This window comes from Chenopodium quinoa, unplaced genomic scaffold (assembly GCF_001683475.1).
Source record: "Chenopodium quinoa cultivar QQ74 unplaced genomic scaffold, ASM168347v1, whole genome shotgun sequence".
In the NCBI taxonomy this organism is placed as follows: domain Eukaryota; kingdom Viridiplantae; phylum Streptophyta; class Magnoliopsida; order Caryophyllales; family Amaranthaceae; genus Chenopodium; species Chenopodium quinoa.
In genome coordinates, this window is record NW_018742205.1 from 6,592,280 (window position 1) to 6,612,452 (window position 20,173).

A 20,173-nucleotide genomic window follows, 5' to 3' on the forward strand; every position below is an offset into this window, starting at 1 on the left:
CATTAAAGTACTTCATAATAGCCCCTTATGTTGTGCCTATACCTTGAAAGTCTGATTTACCACAAAGCTGATCAGGATATATAATACTCTGTATTATGTCGGTTTTTTTTTGGCATTGGCAACACATCAAACCTTGAAAACTAAGTGAGTCGAGATAATATGGCAGGAGCGAAATTTGAGCAAAAATCATCAGTATAACTTGGAAGTATATCAACTATAAATACGTACATTCAACCTTCGAAGCCAAATTGAGTGAATAATCATATGAAAAACATCGAATCTCTTAGGAGGATCGTTCATTACAAAATGGCGTTGTACTTGCCTCACACCCTCCAGCATTTGCAAATACTTTTCATAAGGTATATCCATCAATATTTTCTTCAGGTTTGGGATTTCACTAACTGAAACATGGACCAAAAATGTGCTCCAATCAAGAACATCACTAAAAGGAAGGATATAATTTTGAGAGATTAAAACTGGCACACATTCAGCATAGATAGCCTCCACAATTCGAGGGCTAGCAACCTCGAATCCACTTGGGCAAAGACAGAACTTGCTTCTCTTCATCATTTCCTTATAAGAAAGTTCCTTCGGAAGCTCTTCATAAACTTGCAAATCCTCATTTTTGCCCTTCCAGTGAGTAAGGAGCGCGGGCCTAATATGGCCATGCATCCGTCCTGCAAAGAATGCAAGGATGGTACGATTTGAAGGGGGTGTTCCGCGGTTTAGGCCAACAAATTCGCCACTTGCTATATTGATTTCTGGGATTGATACATCTTTTCTTGGATTGAAATTCTCTGATGTGTTCGCGTTGCATAATGCTCGAATTGAATGGAAGTACAATATTGGATGGTACCATGTTGCTCGCGGCCCCTGCAAGTAAAACATGCTTGATTATTTTGTGTCACTGCTTAATTATCTAAGTTATGGTGATTGCAAAACATACATATACTTCAGCTATTTTACATCAATCTCAATACAAAGCTGAAATTTGTTGACTTTAACTTGGAAAGTGACCATCTATATAATTGATTTATGACTAATACATTTAAATTGTATGTGCACTGTCCTAAATGTAAATGTAATGAATGTGTACAATAATTTTAAATACGTCATGTATGGTAGTCTATCATAACATTAACAACCGACAACTTATACTATGATATATAAAGACATGGTAAGATTGGTAACACTATCTCGTTTTCAATCATCTAGAGCCAATCTATCCAACCCTAGACAACATCTATCGTTACATGATTCCATTTCGACCTAATCCATCCAACCCAAGAATGATAGTGACTAAGACTTAATTTGCCACGTTTCTTAACTGATACTCACATTTATATCTATATATTACCATAAAAATAGCAAATAAGTGCGAAAAGTCAAAGTATATCATGTAAATAGGGATAGAGAGAGCAGTACAAAGTTTGAAATCATACCCAATCATGGCAAGAAAGCATGAAGTGATCGGCTCCAAGACTCCTATTCCAAAAAGGGTACTTGTGTGATATGATATCCACATAATCAAGAATTGTGCGCTCTAAAACAGCCTTGTCACGTACAATTGGATCGAAAAGGTGTTCAAGTATCATAACCACACTAAAGGGAAGAAAATAAACATGAGCTTCATCTTGATCATTTGTCCTAAATTGATTGTTCTTCTCTATCAAATTCATGAAGATGCCTTCCATTGAGTATATACCTTTGCATGGACCATGATGAAATAAAGGTGGCTCCCCTTCTTCATAGATATAAATCTTGAACATCTTTTCCATTAATAAGTAGCTCCTATGAACAAGATCGATGAAGATGATATAGTGCTTAGAATAAACATTATATTGAATAAATGTTATTGAGTGTGCGTCGTGCGATACCAAAAGGTTGTAATAATGGCCTGGAAATGATTCACATGTAATGCTATTCGCCGGAAAGTATCATGCCAATGTTAGGCCTTGTTCGTTTAGACTTATTTTCAATTTAATTCAGCTCAGCTCAACTTAGCTTATTATTACTAGTATTACTACCAGTATTATTAATATTACTATCACCATGAGAAAAAGGTTGCCCTAGTGGTAGTAGGTCCTCCTTCCACCACAAACAAGTAAATTCCCTAATTTTCCCAAAACATTATTATTATTCTTGTTGTTGTTGTTGTTGTTGTTTTGACTAATTGATTGGCCGTATGAGCTGCTTCTACTTCGGCTAGTTGCTTATATTAATTATTTGTATAAAAGTGTTGGTAAATAGTTGTTATTTGATACCTTCTTTATTCTATATAATGACCAATAAAAATATATGCATACTTTATTATTAGCTTAAGCAAATTTGGTAAAGGTAGTAAATATGATCAATTTTAGGATATTAAGTCATTTTCCCTCAACTACCACAAACCCCTATAACCAAAAGGCTCATATTATTAGCTTTTCCAAAATAAGCTTTTTGAACCCAAATTCTTGTCTTTTGCCTCAAGCCTCACTTCTTTTCCCAAACCTCTACAAACCAAAGAACTCCTGAAAATATTAAGGTAATCACCTTAAAATCGTCACGCCAAGACCTTTTTATAGTGATCAAATAAATTTTGATCACTATAAGATAGATGACATTAAAAGTGGTCTCTTTAATTTTACCTTTATTTTTTTTACAAAACAAAGATAAAAAATGAAAGTAATTATGTGGCCTTCATTATGTCTTGTAATCAATGTTATGGTGATCAACCTTTACTTGATTACCATAAAAAGTTCCGCTCATAAAATATTTTCTATGATACAATAATTAACTAAAAGTTGATCACCATAAGGGTAATGATGACATGGCAGCATACAAGTCGCATTTTGAAAGTGTGTTATTTTACATTAATTTTTTTCCAAGGAATCTTTTCAATGAATTTAATTTAATTGTTTGAATCCCAAAAAATAATTAGGGAAATTGTTATTAATAAAAACAATATATATATATATATATATATATATATATATATATATATATATATATATATATATATATATATATATATATATATATATATATATATATATATATATATATATATATATATATATATAAGGTAAAATAAGAGAAATTATATTGCTCTTATCATGAGTTCATGACACAACATCAACTTTATGGTGATAAACTTTTTACTGACCACCATTAAAAGATCCGGGTTTAAAATTTCATGAGCTGGTGAGCTGATCTTTCCATAGTGATCAACTAAAAATTCAACCGGGATAATTTTATCGTAAAAATTGATTTCTAAACCCAAACATTAAATAGTCAATGATGCAAGTATGCAACCAAGTCAGCCAAATTATCTTCCACAAATATAGCTACAACTTAATTCCATTATACGTTTTCTGGATTATGTGGCGGGCCATGGCCTGGGCTGGCCACCCCTGGATTCGTCCTTGGTTGCCGCATAAAAGCCATATACTTTTTTTGGAGAAAAGCGAAAGAGAGGGTGGTAACTAGTACCAACGCATTGATCCTTGGACCTAGACTTTAGAGGTTTCATTCTCTTACCACTAGTCCACAAGGAAAGCTGGTAAAAGCCATATATTTGGGTGTGTTCTATTTACCTGATTTTTATTTAAACCCTTATTTGGGGTTTTATTTTTTTTCCCCGGAAAATTGATGAATTTCCAACAGCTAGTTAGCATTTTTACATTTGAGAAATCCTACGTATTGTAGAATATAGATGGAAAGTGAAGAAGTTCAAGTGAATTATGTGTAGAGTAGGGGTCAAATGCACGTAGCACATGGCATTAATTGCTGCATAAATCAGGTATTGTCAGCCTAAATAAATTTCTAATCGTCAATATTGACAAACATTAATTAACATGAATTCCAATCCCAAGTTTCAATGCAAATGAGTTAAGATTTTCTGTCTTCAAGAATTTATTTAATCTTGCTTTAGGCTTTTTTTTTTTTTTTTTTTGACAAGAACTTTAGGTTAATTTAGTGGAAACATAGTTTTCTAAAAAAACCCATGTTTTGCAATGTATACAGTACTCACTTTTCTTGAATACTTAGTGAAAAAAGTAAGTACTCGTTTTTACAAACATAATAAGATTAAACACTTATTTTTATTGTACTTCACTCATTGCATAGTTTTAAATTTTTTAACCATTACCATATTCAATTATCAATGAATAAAAACTACAAGTATATCAAATATTTGATATACGTAGTATTACTCCATATTCCATTAGAGTTTAAAAATTTATGCTAAGTTGTAATTTTAAATTAAAAAGTTTAAAACATTAGTAAAAGTTGTACTCCGTATGTGTTTTCATTAACGACCAACTTAAATTAATGTATAACGATCTTATGTTAAGAAATGAAACTAGTATTCGTACCGTTTAAAGGCGAAAGCATTCTTGTATATGTTGACATGAGGTCGTACATCATCATCTTCAAGAGAAATGACATTTGACGAATTATTGCTACTTTCAAATGCTTGTTTTATCAAAATTCTTGCTCTTGTAAGTTCTTCTTCCATATGTTCTACCTTTTCATCTTTCTTTCTTCCAATTAACACTTTATCAATCTCATCACGCAATTTCTTCATCGTTCTTTGCTTTTTCTCCTCCTAGAAAAACATAGTAAGATACATTAACAACCAAAGTAATGCAAGAAAATAAATTTTGAAAATATAAAATTTTAAAATGTAATATATCATCTTGTTTATTTGATACATAAATTATATCTTAGAGAATAATGATATGATAAACAAATAAATATAGATTATTCATATATACTATATTTGAAATCATACTAAAGTGATTTATTTTCTATAAAAAGACAAGAAGCACTACATGTATACAAGATTGTGGAGAACCAACGAATCTTTTTTGCAACTTTTAAGGATACAACCCTTTTTTTTTCCGAAGGAAAACCTTTTAAGGATTCAACTTTAAGAAACCTAAATAAATTCGAGATAATCAAGTACTTACAAAATATAATATAATTCCGAAGAATATAATTATATATTAACAATTCAACTTGAAGAAACATACATATATTTGTGATAATTAAGTATTTACAAAATATTGTCAAAACATGCCATGATTCTGAAGAATATAATTATGTATACATGAAAACGAACTTACGGATTTTGATAGAGTAGAAGAATTGTGAATAACGGCAAGAGAATGCACCAAAGAATCATACGACGACGACGGTGTAACTCCATGAACAATTACACTATTATTTTGAGTTGAATTTGTACTTGTTGTAGGCCAAAACCAAGAAGATGATGTAAAATAAAAGAAATTTGAAAAAGAATTTGAACCTTTTGATTGAAAAATGATAGCAACTAATGCTAAAATAGCTAATATTGAAATAATGATACGTATATTTTTGGTGAAAAATGAACTCATTATAGTTTTCCTAGCATTACTCTGGCTTTCTCATTTTATTGCTCTTTTAAAAAACTATTGATAGAGTTTGTACGATTAAATTAGAGCCATTGTTATTAATATATTCTAATTTAGTACATCATTAATTAATATCAACTTTAGTAATGGTAATTAATTAATTATTAATAGTAACAATGGTAAGAAGGTATTGACTGTTCGATTGGATCTACTTAAATTTCCTGACAATTAATTAAAGACTTTTTTTGGAAGAAATTAAATTAAATGTAGTACGTACTTTGATTTTTGGGGAAAGGAGTCATTAAAGAGTTAGACAAAAACTTGTCGGTAGGACTTCCTTCGAGAATAGTTTAGACATTGACATTTTTTTTTATGTTCTCATTTAGTAGCCGATAATCAAGGGTAATAACAAAAGGATTGGATTTTTATGTTAACTAGAGGTGTTAAGGTGACTAGGATCCGCTAAACAGATTAGGTTTAACTCGGGTTTGAACATCTTAAAATCATTATTTTCATGCAAATCAATATTTATATTGAATCACTTTCGAATTAGGTCGGGTCAAATTTAAAGATAACGATAATAAGTAAATAAAATGGTAACAGGATCGATGCACGTCAATGTTGGACTGTAGTGGACTGGTGAAACCGCGCATAAGTGCTTAATAAATGCCTGATAGTCTGAAACTTTGCACGCCATGCTACATTTGTGCGTCCACGCAAATACGCAATTGTTGATTAGCGCTGGATGTTGCAATGCACAACCGCAGAAGGTTGCACTAATTCGTTGTCACTTAATTTTTATTTTTTTCATTTTTCTTTTGTAGCTTGTACTCATATAAATGTTTATGTAATAATTACAAGTATTGTGATCATGATTAATTATAAATAATGACGAACGTATTTGCATAATTGTAGCGTATTATGCTTGATGATATAGTTATTTCTTTCGTCCACTGTTGAGAAACATCCACCTTTCAGTTTTCCATTATTTACACAATAGTACTATACACATAGTGAGTACTCTGTATAACTTAAGGGCTGGACTTGGATGTTAACTTCTGTTATCTAAAAAAACCCTAAATCATTGAGATCATTACAACCAAAACGAGATAGATTAATCATCTCAAAGATTATAATTATTAACAAACAGAAGACAATGATCTTAGTATGATCTAATCTAGTATGATACGACATCTTTCTGATAAGATCCTAAGTTGAAGAGCATATCTGAGCATAGTCTAGTAGTAGACGGTAAGGACCATGGTTAATTCCCGGTTGGTGGCCTTGGTTCACAACTAATAGGCCTTGGTAGTTGGTGCACAACTAATAAACAAGTACTTTATCGTTGGAATTTCTTGATTCTAAGAGCTTATGCAACCTTTGGTTCATTCAGATATCAGAGCCTAAAACATGGGCATGGCCACATAAAACAAATTATTATTAAAGCTAATAATCAAGGTGGGGAATCATTGTCCAACACCGCTATCGATAGGATGGGGATTGCATCATTTAGCAGCTCATAGGCACCAACTAAGGAGGCTATATGTGAATGAATTGCTAGACCTATGTACACTCATCAGCCCGATATCATATTAGTTACAAAATTAGGGACCTTTGTGCATAAGAACCTATCTAATTATCTCAAAATAAAATGAAGCGAGAGCCAAAATTGACAAGAAGATAATGGAACAGATATGAACTTTCCTGCTCATAGACATGGAGTACCATTGAACATGGGAAGGGGCCAAAAGTAGTGATCTTACCAACATTTTTTTCCCGCGGATGCACTAAAAGCATGCATGCCCTTTTTGTATTCCTAACCCATTGCTAATGTAAGTAAACATCGATCATCCTTACAAGAGGGATGATACAATGCTTCCAGTGTGTCTGAAGTGCCCTCAAAAAGAGGCTGGCAGCCTCATCAAGAACATGTATACTAAAAAGTACCCTCGTAAGTTTTCCTCTCTGTTTTTTTTTTTTTCTTTTCCCTTTTGTTCTTTTTGCTTTTTCTTTCATTCAAATGACCAAAGTGAATGTACATTTGGGGATGAATATAAACCACCAAAAGGAGATCTGACAATAGATGGGTTTGTAACACCTTCTCCGATGCCCTGAACAGACCATTCATTCCTGCTACAAGGAAAAATTAACATTGTCAATTAGACAACCACCCGAAAGCAAGCAATATAAAACAAGAGAGAATGAGCATAGCAAACAACAATAAATATCATGTCTTATGTCAGTCGTAACTGCTTGCAGTCTATATAAAGGCATCCAACCAGTATTTTGCAAGCCCAAGAGATTTTTTGGCAACGCTTCCATCTTCTTACCCCTTCTTTTGCTTGAGACCAGGGGTGCAGACCTAATGGGGTTGGTGTCTAAAAAAGTTAAAACAGGAATCTTGTTTGAAAATTTCTAGAGGGAAAGCTGAAGTACAACCTCAGCAGTGAGTAGACAGTAACCAGTACTCCTAAAATTTTGGATTACTTAGCAATAAAATGGTTGAACCACATGCATATATTGCTCTGCCCAGCAATGAATGTCAAGCACATCCCTACTAAATAATGTAAGTATGATAACCAAAACTGCATTTGACTTGTGCTTGTCCACTTAATGACACATCTCAGTAGTATAAGAAAGCACCACTTTGCCCAACGTAAAGGCCAATCAAAAACTAAATAATGTAACAGGTCAGTAACCCCATAAAGTTCCCACCCTGACCAACACCCCCCCCCCCCTCCTAACCAAAATTTGTCTATTGATTATGTCAAAAAAGAATATTTCCTTCAACAAAAAATTGACAGTTCTCATTTTGAGGCACTCAACTTTATCAGAAAAGTAACCACAACTTTAAAAACAACTGTTGACCACAACACTAATAGAATACCCAAGTTTCACCAATATTTTACAATCAACTCAAACATCATCCTGACCAAACATGATACTTCCTCTGTTTTTTTTAGATGCATCACTTTTGTAATTGCGGACTCCTAGACAATTTTTGGAGTAGAGAGAGAGATAGAGAAAAATAAAGAAGGCCCATGTGATAGGAGAGAGTTAGAGAGAATTTATTAACTAAAAGGGAAAGTAATGCATCTAAATTGAAACTTCCATTTATAGAAAGTGATGCCTCTAATAAAAAACTTCCATTTATAGAAAGTGATGCCTCTAATAAAATACAGAGGAAGTACTTTGTTTGACGACTTGAATTAAATATAGGGAAAACACCGATGGATTAAGGTATTATGATCATTTCTCCAAGAGCTGATTTCACGAGCAGAAAAAACTGATTAACCAAAAGAGTTTTCAATAGACAAATGTCTTGACTTTGGTTAACAAAAATCTTAATCAAATGTCTAGCGGCAATAAGTCATATATATACTATTTACTTGCCTTCAAATCATTAAAACATTAAAGCAAGGAAAACAGAGGCGATATGCAACTGTATTAACACTAAAACGTTGACTTCATTTAACCCCTCCCTTTCTCTTTAAGGCCCTAGGCAAGAGCCTCATTAAAGGCATGGGGACACAGGTTACTTGGTTAGGTATGTTTAAAGTTTAAAGAGGAAAAGTGACAAGCATGAAAAGACAAGGCATCTTTCAAATAATTGATGAAATATATTTCAGACTTTGATGCTGCCAATAATAGTTAAAATCAAATTTTTATTTTCCTTTTGGTAACTACTACTAATAGCCACTAATAATGTAAGTCCAAAATATTTTCTTGCATTTTTCTTAATGTTAATGTCCCAAAACTTTTTTACATTTTGGGGTAAAAAACACCTGGTCATTTTCCCACAATACCCTGATGGGCACAAACTCAATCGTACTTTGCCTATATAAAATTATAACTCCCACTTTTAGTTTTAATTACTTCAACTATCAAATCCTATATTCTAGCCTTGATATGTAATAACCTACTGTGAAACCCAGCAAGGGCTGCAGGGAGGAAGTTATAATTCTTAAATTGGATGATATGTAATCCCTCAGTATCAAAATTTTCTGTTCTCCACTTTCTTTTTTGGTTCGTCTCAAACTTTTCTCAAGATTGGATAGTATTGAAGTTAGCAATCTTAGCATTCTAAAAGGAAGGAGGTGCAAGATAGGGGATCAAGAGCAGAGTTGTGACTCATGGTGCGGCTGGTAGTTTTAACATTAATTTAATCAAGACAATAGGACAAACAATAGTCATCAATCTTATGGAAAATAAAGCATTGAACCTAGATCCATATCATGGCTATCCATCTAAGCAGCTTAAAGCAATAATGCAATATCTACATGCTACTGAGAGCTGGCATCCCCAACTTCAAATATCAGGAGGGTCATTCAGGTAAATGGCCCAAGCAGGAAGAAAAACCAAATAACCAGTTAAAATAGCTCAGGATTTCCAAACACAGATAAAAGAGTGACTTTCATTGGTATCCTTTGCTATCCCACAATTTAAAGTTTTAATAATCAGAGCAAAGAAAAATTCATTTGGTATCTTTTGGGCAAACACAATTTTCTTGTTAACAAGTCCAATCAGGAAGAGATCAAGGAGGGAGGGAGAGTAAAGGATGTTTGTTTTACAAAAAGGAGGTGAAAACAGAAATCAGAGGAAACAAAAAGGAAGAGCAAATTCATCCTACCCATTAGTTATTTAGTTCAATTTTAAAGGAAGATAAACCTATTTTGCTTTTCCTACTGCTTCATCAGCTTTCAACTTACACTGTACATAACAATACCAAAAATGAAGAACATCTTTACAACACCTAAATCGCAAAATTATTTCTGCCCTCAACCGCCATTGCCTTGTAATCAGTCCCAACCATCTCCACCAACTCCACTCTCACCTCCTTACCAAAAACCAAACCAAACGGTAACCACAACCTCTTTTCCCTCCTAGCCTCCCATACCCTTCCTAGTCCCCTCATTTCTCATAACCTTTACTTACTACACAACAACCACTTTTCCCTCATAGCCTCCCATACCCTTCCTAGTCTCCCCATTCTCATATCCTGAACTTATTACACAAGGCAATTCCAAACAGAAGGATGGTGTGTTATTGACAATTCCATCCTCCTTTCCCCTGAAACAGATTAAGCGAATGGGAGGTCCGTAATGAGTTGGTTGAAAGTTTTGACCTTCAAAATAGAGCATATGTCATGGTAACCTTGGCCTTCACCAACCTCTGACGTTCAAATTCAAGAGAGAAAGAAGATCAGCCTAATTTAAAAAATAATCAAGTAATTGATGAAATCTCAATCTCCACTCAAACCTTTTGTCCTTTTTAAAATGATTTTATATATTTGGGTTAGGTTTTGGAGCTTGCATTCATTTTGAGTAGTTAAGAAGATTTTCTCATATATATCATAATTTGAATTTCATATTATTATTTTTGAATTTCTTCTAAAGTCAATTTATTTGTTATATGAAAAATATGGGTTGAAAATTCTCGAACACCTTAAATGGTAGTCATATTTAAGAAATTGGTCACCATACTCTTTTTGACTGTCCAAAATTTGGAGTAAAGTGTTGGATCCTTCGACACTGGATCGACAAAACACCCAAATCTGAGTCGGGGTAGCATATCTTCTAAACAACCAACCCCCACTGTCTTGATTTTTATATTCACCTTTAATCAATCGAACTCCATAATCATATTATTGTGTTCACCTTTGTACAAACTTGTGCAAAAGGAAAATGGGACTTCTAATTGGGAACAAAAGGAGTACTTAATATTACTAGTAGATATTATGCAATAACAACTAAGAACCAGGATATCAATTATAACTCATCACACCACAGAGCAACATGAAGCAAGCATACCATTTACAAGGCAGTCAGCTGGCTGCACAACTGCTCATCATGTGCTAAGACGTAGCAGGGACCAAGAAGCATGGGTCGATTATGGATACCAATATAACTACTCACAGCATTTGTTCAAAGCACTATAGTCATGGCATCTTCTCACTGTCTGCTGTACAATTCTCCTACAAATCCCCTCCAACCCAACATAGATCACATAGATGGAAAGAGAACACTGTTAAAAAGGCAACACACTATACAATTGTGAGGAACCGCCTTTGATGTTGTGCTATCTTACGCTAGATTAACAACAGAAGTTGGTAATTCCACCCCCCCCCCCCCCAAGCACGACTAGCACTCTAACAGCATCAGTACATGGTACAAGTCTGCAACTGTAAGGGACTTCGAGCAATGGCAAGACTTGTTGTGAACAGCAAAGTCACAGGCTTTGACAAAAAGTTATATTTAAATCCTCCACTTCTTTCTAACAGTTGGTGGTTAGCTTAAGAAAGATTCAAAAGATAAGGCAACAAGAAACAAGGGAAAAAATGATACAGCTAATAAGGATTCAAAATTCCAATATATATCAAGAAATTTATCATATAGATTTAAAATATGTATCTCATCTTCATTCTAAATAGCATAAATTATATAATAAAAAAAAATAAGGATGCAGATAATAACCAAAATAACATGAAAGTTTTAAATAAATAAATAATAAATTTGTAAAAATCGGAGCACCATGAAATAGTTTCCCTTTTTCTAGAAAGGCGGATTTAAATGAAGTTTAGGCTATTTAGTTAGTCTTCAAAGCCAAATTTTTAAAGTTGATATAAACAAGAAGCCGGTCTTATTTTATAAACCATTATTAGACAAGGGTCAAGGACAAGAGGAGTGGTAAGATATCCTAACTTCCATCCTTAACGCAAGGGTTGGATCGTAGTAGGGGACAAGGCAAGGGGTTTAAAGAAGTGGAGGAACGAAAGGGGCAAGCCTCTTTATCCGAGAGATAGGTCCCAGCCTGGGCCTAAATGTATCTACCCAAAAGAAAAGCTATCCAAATGGGTTTTGAAATGTTTGATGTGGTAGTATAATTTCACATGCATTAAAAAAAAAATTTTAAAAAATCTGAATTTTGAAGGAATGCAGTACTGCATATTAAAAATCTGTTGTGAAGCTAGTTGGTTTAAAATGCAACTTGCTAATGCAAAAGTAGATATGGGAAGGATGAAATCAGTAGATTAAATTTTCCCTGCTTACAGAAAAAAAAAATTAAAAAAAAAAAAATAATTAACAAGTAAATAAAAGTTCAAGTAAATTTTCCTTGTCACTTGATTCGCTGATTTCCTACTACTTCCTTCGTTCCTTTTAAGTAGCAACCAAGTGAAGTGGCTTAAGAAAATAAAGACTGAAGAGAGAGAGGGGGAGGGGGTAGGAGAATTCATGAGATTATGTGAATAAAGAACACCTTTTGCGGTAATTTTATAGGTTCAAAGTTACCTAGAAAGGCTTGGTTGCAAGTTTGCAAATGACACGACATTTCCATGAAAGGGAAATGTTGCGAATAAAAGAAAATGGAGAAAGTATAAGGTACCTAGTTTAAATTAACATTTATTGCCTTTCCAGATTGAATTCCATATCAGGCATTGTCTAGAAATTTCAGACAAACTAGCATCAGAGAAATTGTGGAAAAAAAACCCCATCCTTTTTTTACCATCGGCAAAATTAATGATTCATGACAAACTCCACCAAGGCTAACAAAGATCCACATTATTATTATGATTGATTTGTTTGCTGCTCCAAGACATTATCCTTAGTTGTACTGGACAGAAATGTTGCATTTGAAATGTCAAGAGTGGATTAGTCATTTAGGAAGTGTTTGGTTCAATTGGTTGGGTCTTTTTTTTTTAATCATATAACGGTATAACCTAATACTAGAGGGACTCTACTTTCTAGCTTCACCCAATTCCCCTTTACCTCACAACCACCTCAGCCCCTAAGATTATAATTCCATTCGACCCCAGATACAAAACCTAAATCACAAGAGGGAGAGGGGGGAGAAGCTTTGAGGTGCAGACACAATTTTTCAACTTTCAACTTTGACAAGGCATGGCCGGACAATCATCCCTCTTCTTCGCTAGCGTTGGGTGAATTATTGCCTGTTTCTTTGTGCTAATATTGGATCTGTGGTTTATTCTTCCCTAATTTGTTGTTTGTAGCCAACTGGATTCACTTTACACAAATTTGGGGCCGGTTTACTTTTTCTGGAGAAAAAGAGCTGCTAGTTTTGGATGTTTCATCTGAATTTAAAGTTAAGATCTTTACTTGATAATTGATGTGTAACTTAGAAATATTTAAGCCATTTCTTTCTATTGTTCTTCCCTGGAATCTTTTAGAAATCATTCCAAATGAAATCTAACAATAATAAACATACCTTAGTGTGATTTTGTTTCATTTGTTTCGATGTTAAGTTTCCAAATATCTATTTTTTTTTTAATTTTCTTATAATACAACAACAGCAAAGCCTTTTTAATTTCCTTATAATATGTTTATTAAAGTATTTATGCTTAAAGCAACGAAAACTGTGCAAAAAGTGACATGGACAATATACAGAAACAAAGGGAATATTTTACTACACAATAATTTAGTAATGATATAAACTTGGGATGCATAATTTTGGTATCTTTGCTAAGGCCCTGTTTTTTTAGACTTATTTTGACTTGGTATTTCAGACAAAATAAAGTCAGATAAGTTCAATCAAAATAAGTTAAAATAAGTTCGTGCAAAATAATTTTTACAAATTTATACACAAATAAGCTTATTAGACAAAACAACCTCAAGTAAAATAAGAATATGTTTTCCTCGCCTGAAAGAAGGTATATTCTGATCTGATTTCAATAAGGGCTTGATTGGTACGACTCTGGTATGGTCTAATATACTAGTTTGGCTAAATTTTGATCATATATTTACACTAATGTATAAGAAAATATGTTATCAAATGAAATTAAAGATAATTGAAAACTAAAAGTTTAATTTACACATATTTGCATTTAAGAAGAAATAATGGTACTTATAACTAAATAAAAAAAGTAAACTTGACATAGAATTCATTCCAAGCAAGTGAGACAGACAACAGGATTAGAACATAGAATCCATATAAAAACTGAACCAAATAATTCCAGATTAGCATGGGGTTCTGAATCCAAAAAAAACGACCCCTACTAAGTGTGGAAAAAAACAAGACATAATTTAAAAAGGGGAATATATAAATTGGTACAACGGTAACAATGATGCCAGATTTAATATTGGTAGAGTTTAAGTGACAGCAGAGAGAGAGAGATGATTTCAATACATTGTGTTTGTCTCAAATCTCAAAAGTGTTAGAGAAGCAGGCAGGAGAGTACATAAAGACAATGACGCTAAGTAAAAATAAAGGACTTTCCAGACACATACTAGTCCCCAACAAGATTATTAAATAAAGTTGTTTGTACAAAGACTTCATAAGGTCCTTACCCAGATGCACAAAAGGTGCAACAGCTAAGGTAATGTTAAACCAACCTGCAACATGACAGGCTCACAGTGTATATAAAACCAACAGATGTGATTCATATCATTCATCCAACAACACAATTGTTAGTCGACTACATATGCAAATTCTTTGGATATTTAAAGTCAGATGTATGCACTTCACGGTTTCAACTCTGTCTCTAGGTATTTGCATACTCAGCCAACAGGCCCCAGATAATATAGTAACACAGCAATAGTTATAGCCCCTCTCTCTCTCTCTCTCTCCCTCCCCCCCCCCCCCCTCCTCTTTCTCTCTCTTGAAAATACTAAAATAGAGATTAAAATCACCAATTATAAGACAAAGGAGTAAGGCAATTGTTTTTATACATAGAAGACAATGCAGCAGGTCCTAGCATGCGTCTAGATTATAATTTAAGTCCAGGTAGCAAGAGAACATAAAGTATCAATAAATACATAAGCTGATTCACATAACAAAATCATGACATGCAATTTGTCATCCATTTTCCAGCAACTGAATATCAAATAGTAAAAGAAAAAATAGCACATTAGATGCATAAAGGTGGTAACTTACTTGGACCAGCTCACTGTGGATGGATCAAGACCATTGGCAGCAGCCCTGCCAGGACTCCCAAACAAAAGTTTGCTCTCAGAAGCTTCCTCTGTAGGACTAGCAGGAAGATTGAGTTCACTGCTACACAGTGGTGGATAAAAAGCCTTCTGCATCCATTGATCTTGATCATTAGAGCTGGAAGCTGAGACACCAAAGGCACTATAACTTTGAGCATTTCCCATGGTGGCCTTCTGAGGTGAATGTGTTCCTGAAGCAATACGGCTCTCGTTTGTAAACAAAGAAGCCATGGTCTTCTGCGGTGATTGATGCATCATGTCTTCACTGTTCAGTCTGCTTCGCTCTAGAGGTGAAATCCAACTGGCAGAACCACCAACCAAGCTTAACCCATCAGGACCAAGTGGAGAAGAATTCCACATATGCCATGTTCCCTTATCATTGATATTATCATTCATGTCAGCAGCTGGAAAAAAGTGCATATCAAGGCCCCTTGGACTACTAGAGAAGTGGCTATGGTTATTTGGCTTTTCATCAGCAACTCTCAGTCGCGACAATGGAGATTCGATGGGAGAAGGCCTGGTAACATCCAAAGGAGTGGAAACATTTATCATAGGACAAGAATTTCCAATTCCATCTTTTACAAAACTATTGCCACGGTCTAGCTGAAAATTATCAAGTGATTCTGAAACAGGGCCAAGAAGTGATACAGGATCGGGTTCATAACACGGGTCCTCAAAATGCTCTGGCTCTTCCATGAAAAAATCATGAGACATGTCCGAAACACTAGGAAAAAATGGATCCTTTGCAACAGGTGGGCTAGAATTATTAGTCAGGGGCCCACTTGAAAAGGCAGGCAGCATAAATGGAGATGGCAAATTAATTGGGTTATCATAAAGCGGTGTAGAGGATACTGAGCAAGGTAGCTGAGAACTTTGACTAACTTGAGACTTTGCAGAGTTTGCACTTGGTCTGCTAATTACATTAGGATGGGAGGGAGGAGCTTGAGTAAATAATTGCTGCCATGACTTTGGTTGTGTTTTATGTTGTATATCTGAAGAGACCTGAAGCACAGACAGATTAAGCTTATCAACAGACCGACTATAAATTGCAACACACATAAAGTTCCTATACCTTGATAAAAAGAATGTATAGGCTACGATGTCAACTAAAGCAGAACAGCATTCCCTCCCCACCCTCAACCCTAATAAAAGAGAAAAGGGAATAACCAACATATCAGCAAACAAATAACCATATGACTTACAGGGCGAGTATGGCTCTTATCATCTGCATTCATAATAGTTTTCCCAGGTAGATGCTCTGGCGGAAGAAAATCACGTTTGCTGTTTGAAACTAAGGAATTTTCAACAGAGCTATTGGGCTTCATTTCTTTGGAAGCAGGAACATGAGATGGGGCAGCTTTGCCAAAAAAACTACTGCCAGTAAGTGCCTTTGAAGAAGACAAGAAAGTACCTCTCACACGGTCAAAATATCTAGCACCAACATTCACTCGGCTAAAATTGTTTGTAGAATTACCTTTTGCTCCATAACCTGCTTCAGTGTTCTGACCCTTCACACCATCTACACCAGACTTCGGCGACTCCCGTCGATCAGTCTCATGTTTTCTTTCAGTATCCCGTTTCCGGTCATTTTCCTTCCCTGATTTCTTTTCCAACTCATCCACATCAGAGTTGCTTTTACTAGATCCTTTGTCTTTTTCCTTTCTTCGCTCCTGCCGCCTTTTCTCAGCTTCCCTCTTACTATCTTTCTCCCTCAATGAAGAGGTTCCTTTAGCACGATTTTCAGCTTCTATCTTTTCATCTCGCAACTTCCTGCGCTCCTCAACCAATCTTGCCACCTCCTCCCTTTGCTTTCTTTCTTCCTCCTCCAAGAGTTCTCTTTCTATTCTAGCTTGCCTCTTCTCTTCAGCTTTCCTACGAGCTTTCTCACCTCTGCTCTCCTGACCTGTGCTGCCATTCTCACCCTTTTTGGACATCCCCCCTCCATGATCACCATCTGATGAAGAATCCTCTGAAGAACTAATCCTAAAAAGCTTCCTCCAAAGCCACCTTATACTCAGCAAAAATGATGTCAAGAGTTTGCAACTGAAAAGATAAACACCCGAATAAGACTTCTCAGCGAGGCACGATTCACTTCTTCCATACAATCCAACACCATTTTTCCGGGGCGGAAAAGAAGCCTTAACTGGAAAAGAGCCATTCACCACCCAACTCCCATTCTCTACCCATTCTTGACTACAGAGCGAAACATTATCCGACCAAGGCTTCCCATTCAATATCTTCCCACCTTTACCAAGCAATTCCTTAAGAATTCCAGAATTCGAAATACCAGGCGGAACAGGCAAGTCAAGAACCGGTCTTTTTGATATATGCCCACAATACGAACACATAAATTTTCCCCCACCAGGATTCTGATCCCGATAAGGTGTCAAGCAGTTCCTACACTTCCTAGTAGCAGTTTTCTTCAGCTTTTGCAGCTCCAATGCCTCATTCCTCTTCCTCTCCCTCAAACGGGCATTCCTCCTAACCCGCCAAGCCGACAACTGTGGCATCAAAACCTCATACCAGAACAAAGTAACCAACAACACAAACACACAAGCCAATCTCGGGGACGTAATCTCAAACCTAAAAGCCGGCGGTAGTAGCTGAGACAAAGCCCATAGGCCGATAAGCGGAATAACTAACCAAGGCAGCATAGTAGCAACCCTGCGCGACCACTTCTGAATCACACAGAACATACACATTATCCCCCTTAACCTACACCTATCTTCCCCACAATTGTATCCAGCGATATAAACCCTAACAACAAGAATTTCAAAAATCCCAGCTTCTTATCCAAATCCTTCAAAGATTCAAACTCTTTCCGTTTTACAAAATTAACAACTTACTAACCCTAATTCATCAATACCCTTTTCCGCATTCAACGCGCAAGATCAAAGAAACCCCTAATCACACGGCAATCATAAAATAAAATTCCAAAATTTTCAATTGATTGATTAATCGCAATACCTAGGGTTTTCAATCGAGCTGTGAAATTCTCTGGCACCCATTAAAATTAAAAAAAAAAAAAAAAAAATAAGAGTTAAAATTAATAAATAAAAATGGTTGAAAAAAGAGGGAAAAGAGAGAGAAACTTACGAATTGATGAAGATAACAGCGCCTAAGATTGAAAGTTGGTGAAATTGGCGAAACGTTTCGATTGTTTGGAATGTGAGAAATGTTGCAGAAAGAAAGAGAGAGAAGAAGAAGAAGGTGAGCAAGCGAGTTGAGGCTGAGTCGACTCGGATGAGAAGGGGCAGCTACGGCGTTTGCTTTGCTCGTCTTTCGGTTTTTTTTATTTTTTTGGTTCAATTTGGTTTTTCTAAGGAAAAAGATAGTGTAACTTAAACAGATAAGTCGATATGTTCATATGATATGCGAGCATTTTTTTTTTTTTTAAAATAAATATTAAAAATAAAAAAATTGAATTTTAATTATGGAAATATATATCGATATCTATGATTAGAGAAGTGACTTAAGTAAATTTATGTGTCACGTGAAACATATATAATCATACACAAACTATTGGGTGTGGCTAGCACTGTCAAAACAGTTTGACAGTTCGGTTTCGGTTCGGTTTGAAATCGGTTCGGTTTGAAATCGGTTCAAATGTCTTACGGGTCGGTTTCGGTTCGGTTTAAATAATTATCGGTTCGGTTCGGTTTCGGTTTATTCTTGAACGGTTTAAATTCGGTTCGGGTTATAAACGGTTCGGTTAGTAAACGATTCGGTGCAAACGGGTTGCGGTTTGTTAACGGTTCGGTGTAAACGGTTTTTAACCCGGTTTAAATTCGGTTCGGGTTGTAAACGGTCCGGGTTGTAAACGGTCCGGGTAGTAAACGGTTCGGTGCAAACGGGTTGCGGTTTGTTAACGGTTCGGTGTAAACGGTTTTTAACCCGGTTTAAATTTGGTTCGGGTTGTAAACGGTTCGGTGTAAACGGTTTTTAACCCGGTTTAAATTTGGTTCGGGTTGTAAACGGTTCGGTGCAGACGGGTTGCGGTTTGTTAACGGTTCGGTGTAAATGGTTTTTAACCCGGTTTAAATTCGGTTCGGTTTGTAAACGGTGCGGGTTGTAAAAATTCCAGGTAGTAAACGGTTCGGTGCAGACAGGTTGTGGTTTGTTAACGGTTCGGTGTAAATGGTTATTATCCCGGTTCAAACAGTTTCAGGTTGGAAACGGTTCGGTTGTTTTTTGGTTTAGTTTTATTTTAGTTCGGTTATAACTGGTTCGGTTCGTTCACAGGTTTGGTTCTTCTACGATTTAACATTATTTAGATCGGTTTTATTTCAGATTTACTAAATTACGGTTCGAGTCTGTTTTTGATTTCAAAAAATTTTGTACTACTTTCTAACTTTTTGCTAGTTAACAAGTTTTATATCAAGCCGAGACTTCATCACTTCATATTGAGGCATCATATTATATGCAAATTCTCATTAATTTTATAAATACATATCATGTTATGATTTAAGTTTAGCTATACTGATCTTACTAGTTTATTATGAAGTAGATTATAAAAGTTTAGTGCATTAATGTATTATTGTTTTACTATCAGATTATTATCTGCTTCTGATTTGATCATTTAGTTAATAGTGTCATAATCATGATTTGATGAGTTGTTGTGACATCGAAATTTGCAATTTGGTATTCGATACTTAATTAGTCAACAAGACTGATAATTAAGACTCGTTTATCATTATATATTTGCATAAAGTTATACATGAAGATATTACAGAGTAGTTTGATTTGTATAATGAAAGAAAACATTAATGAAGAAGAAGGTAATGTTGATTCCTTCAATCGATTATACAGATACATAACATATAACCATCTCATATTCTCATAGTTAGATAT

The 20,173-nt window shown here is 34.9% G+C and overlaps 2 protein-coding genes across 3 annotated transcripts; both read right to left on the reverse strand.

Moving 5' to 3' along the window:
- Positions 1-174: 174 nt before the first annotated feature.
- Positions 175-5,417, reverse strand: LOC110730908 (probable glycosyltransferase At3g07620). Its single transcript, XM_021910738.1, has 4 exons — positions 5,112-5,417; positions 4,359-4,591; positions 1,443-1,791; positions 175-873 (listed from the first exon to the last, which is right to left on the reverse strand). The coding sequence occupies exons 1-4, from the start codon at positions 5,379-5,381 to the stop codon at positions 211-213; spliced, it is 1,515 nt and encodes a 504-aa protein (XP_021766430.1). The 5' UTR covers positions 5,382-5,417; the 3' UTR covers positions 175-210.
- Positions 5,418-7,030: 1,613 nt separating this feature from the next.
- LOC110730922 lies at positions 7,031-18,736 on the reverse strand. Of its 2 annotated transcripts, none has more exons than XM_021910766.1 (4): positions 18,419-18,736; positions 16,525-18,319; positions 15,267-16,324; positions 7,031-7,508 (listed from the first exon to the last, which is right to left on the reverse strand). In XM_021910766.1, exons 2-4 carry the CDS (start codon positions 18,022-18,024, stop codon positions 7,391-7,393), a joined length of 2,676 nt encoding a protein of 891 aa, XP_021766458.1. In that variant the 5' UTR covers positions 18,025-18,319; positions 18,419-18,736; the 3' UTR covers positions 7,031-7,390. The 2 variants fall into 2 exon arrangements, with proteins under 2 accessions (XP_021766458.1, XP_021766450.1); XM_021910758.1 differs by having other exon boundaries at positions 7,031-7,511.
- Positions 18,737-20,173: the final 1,437 nt, after the last annotated feature.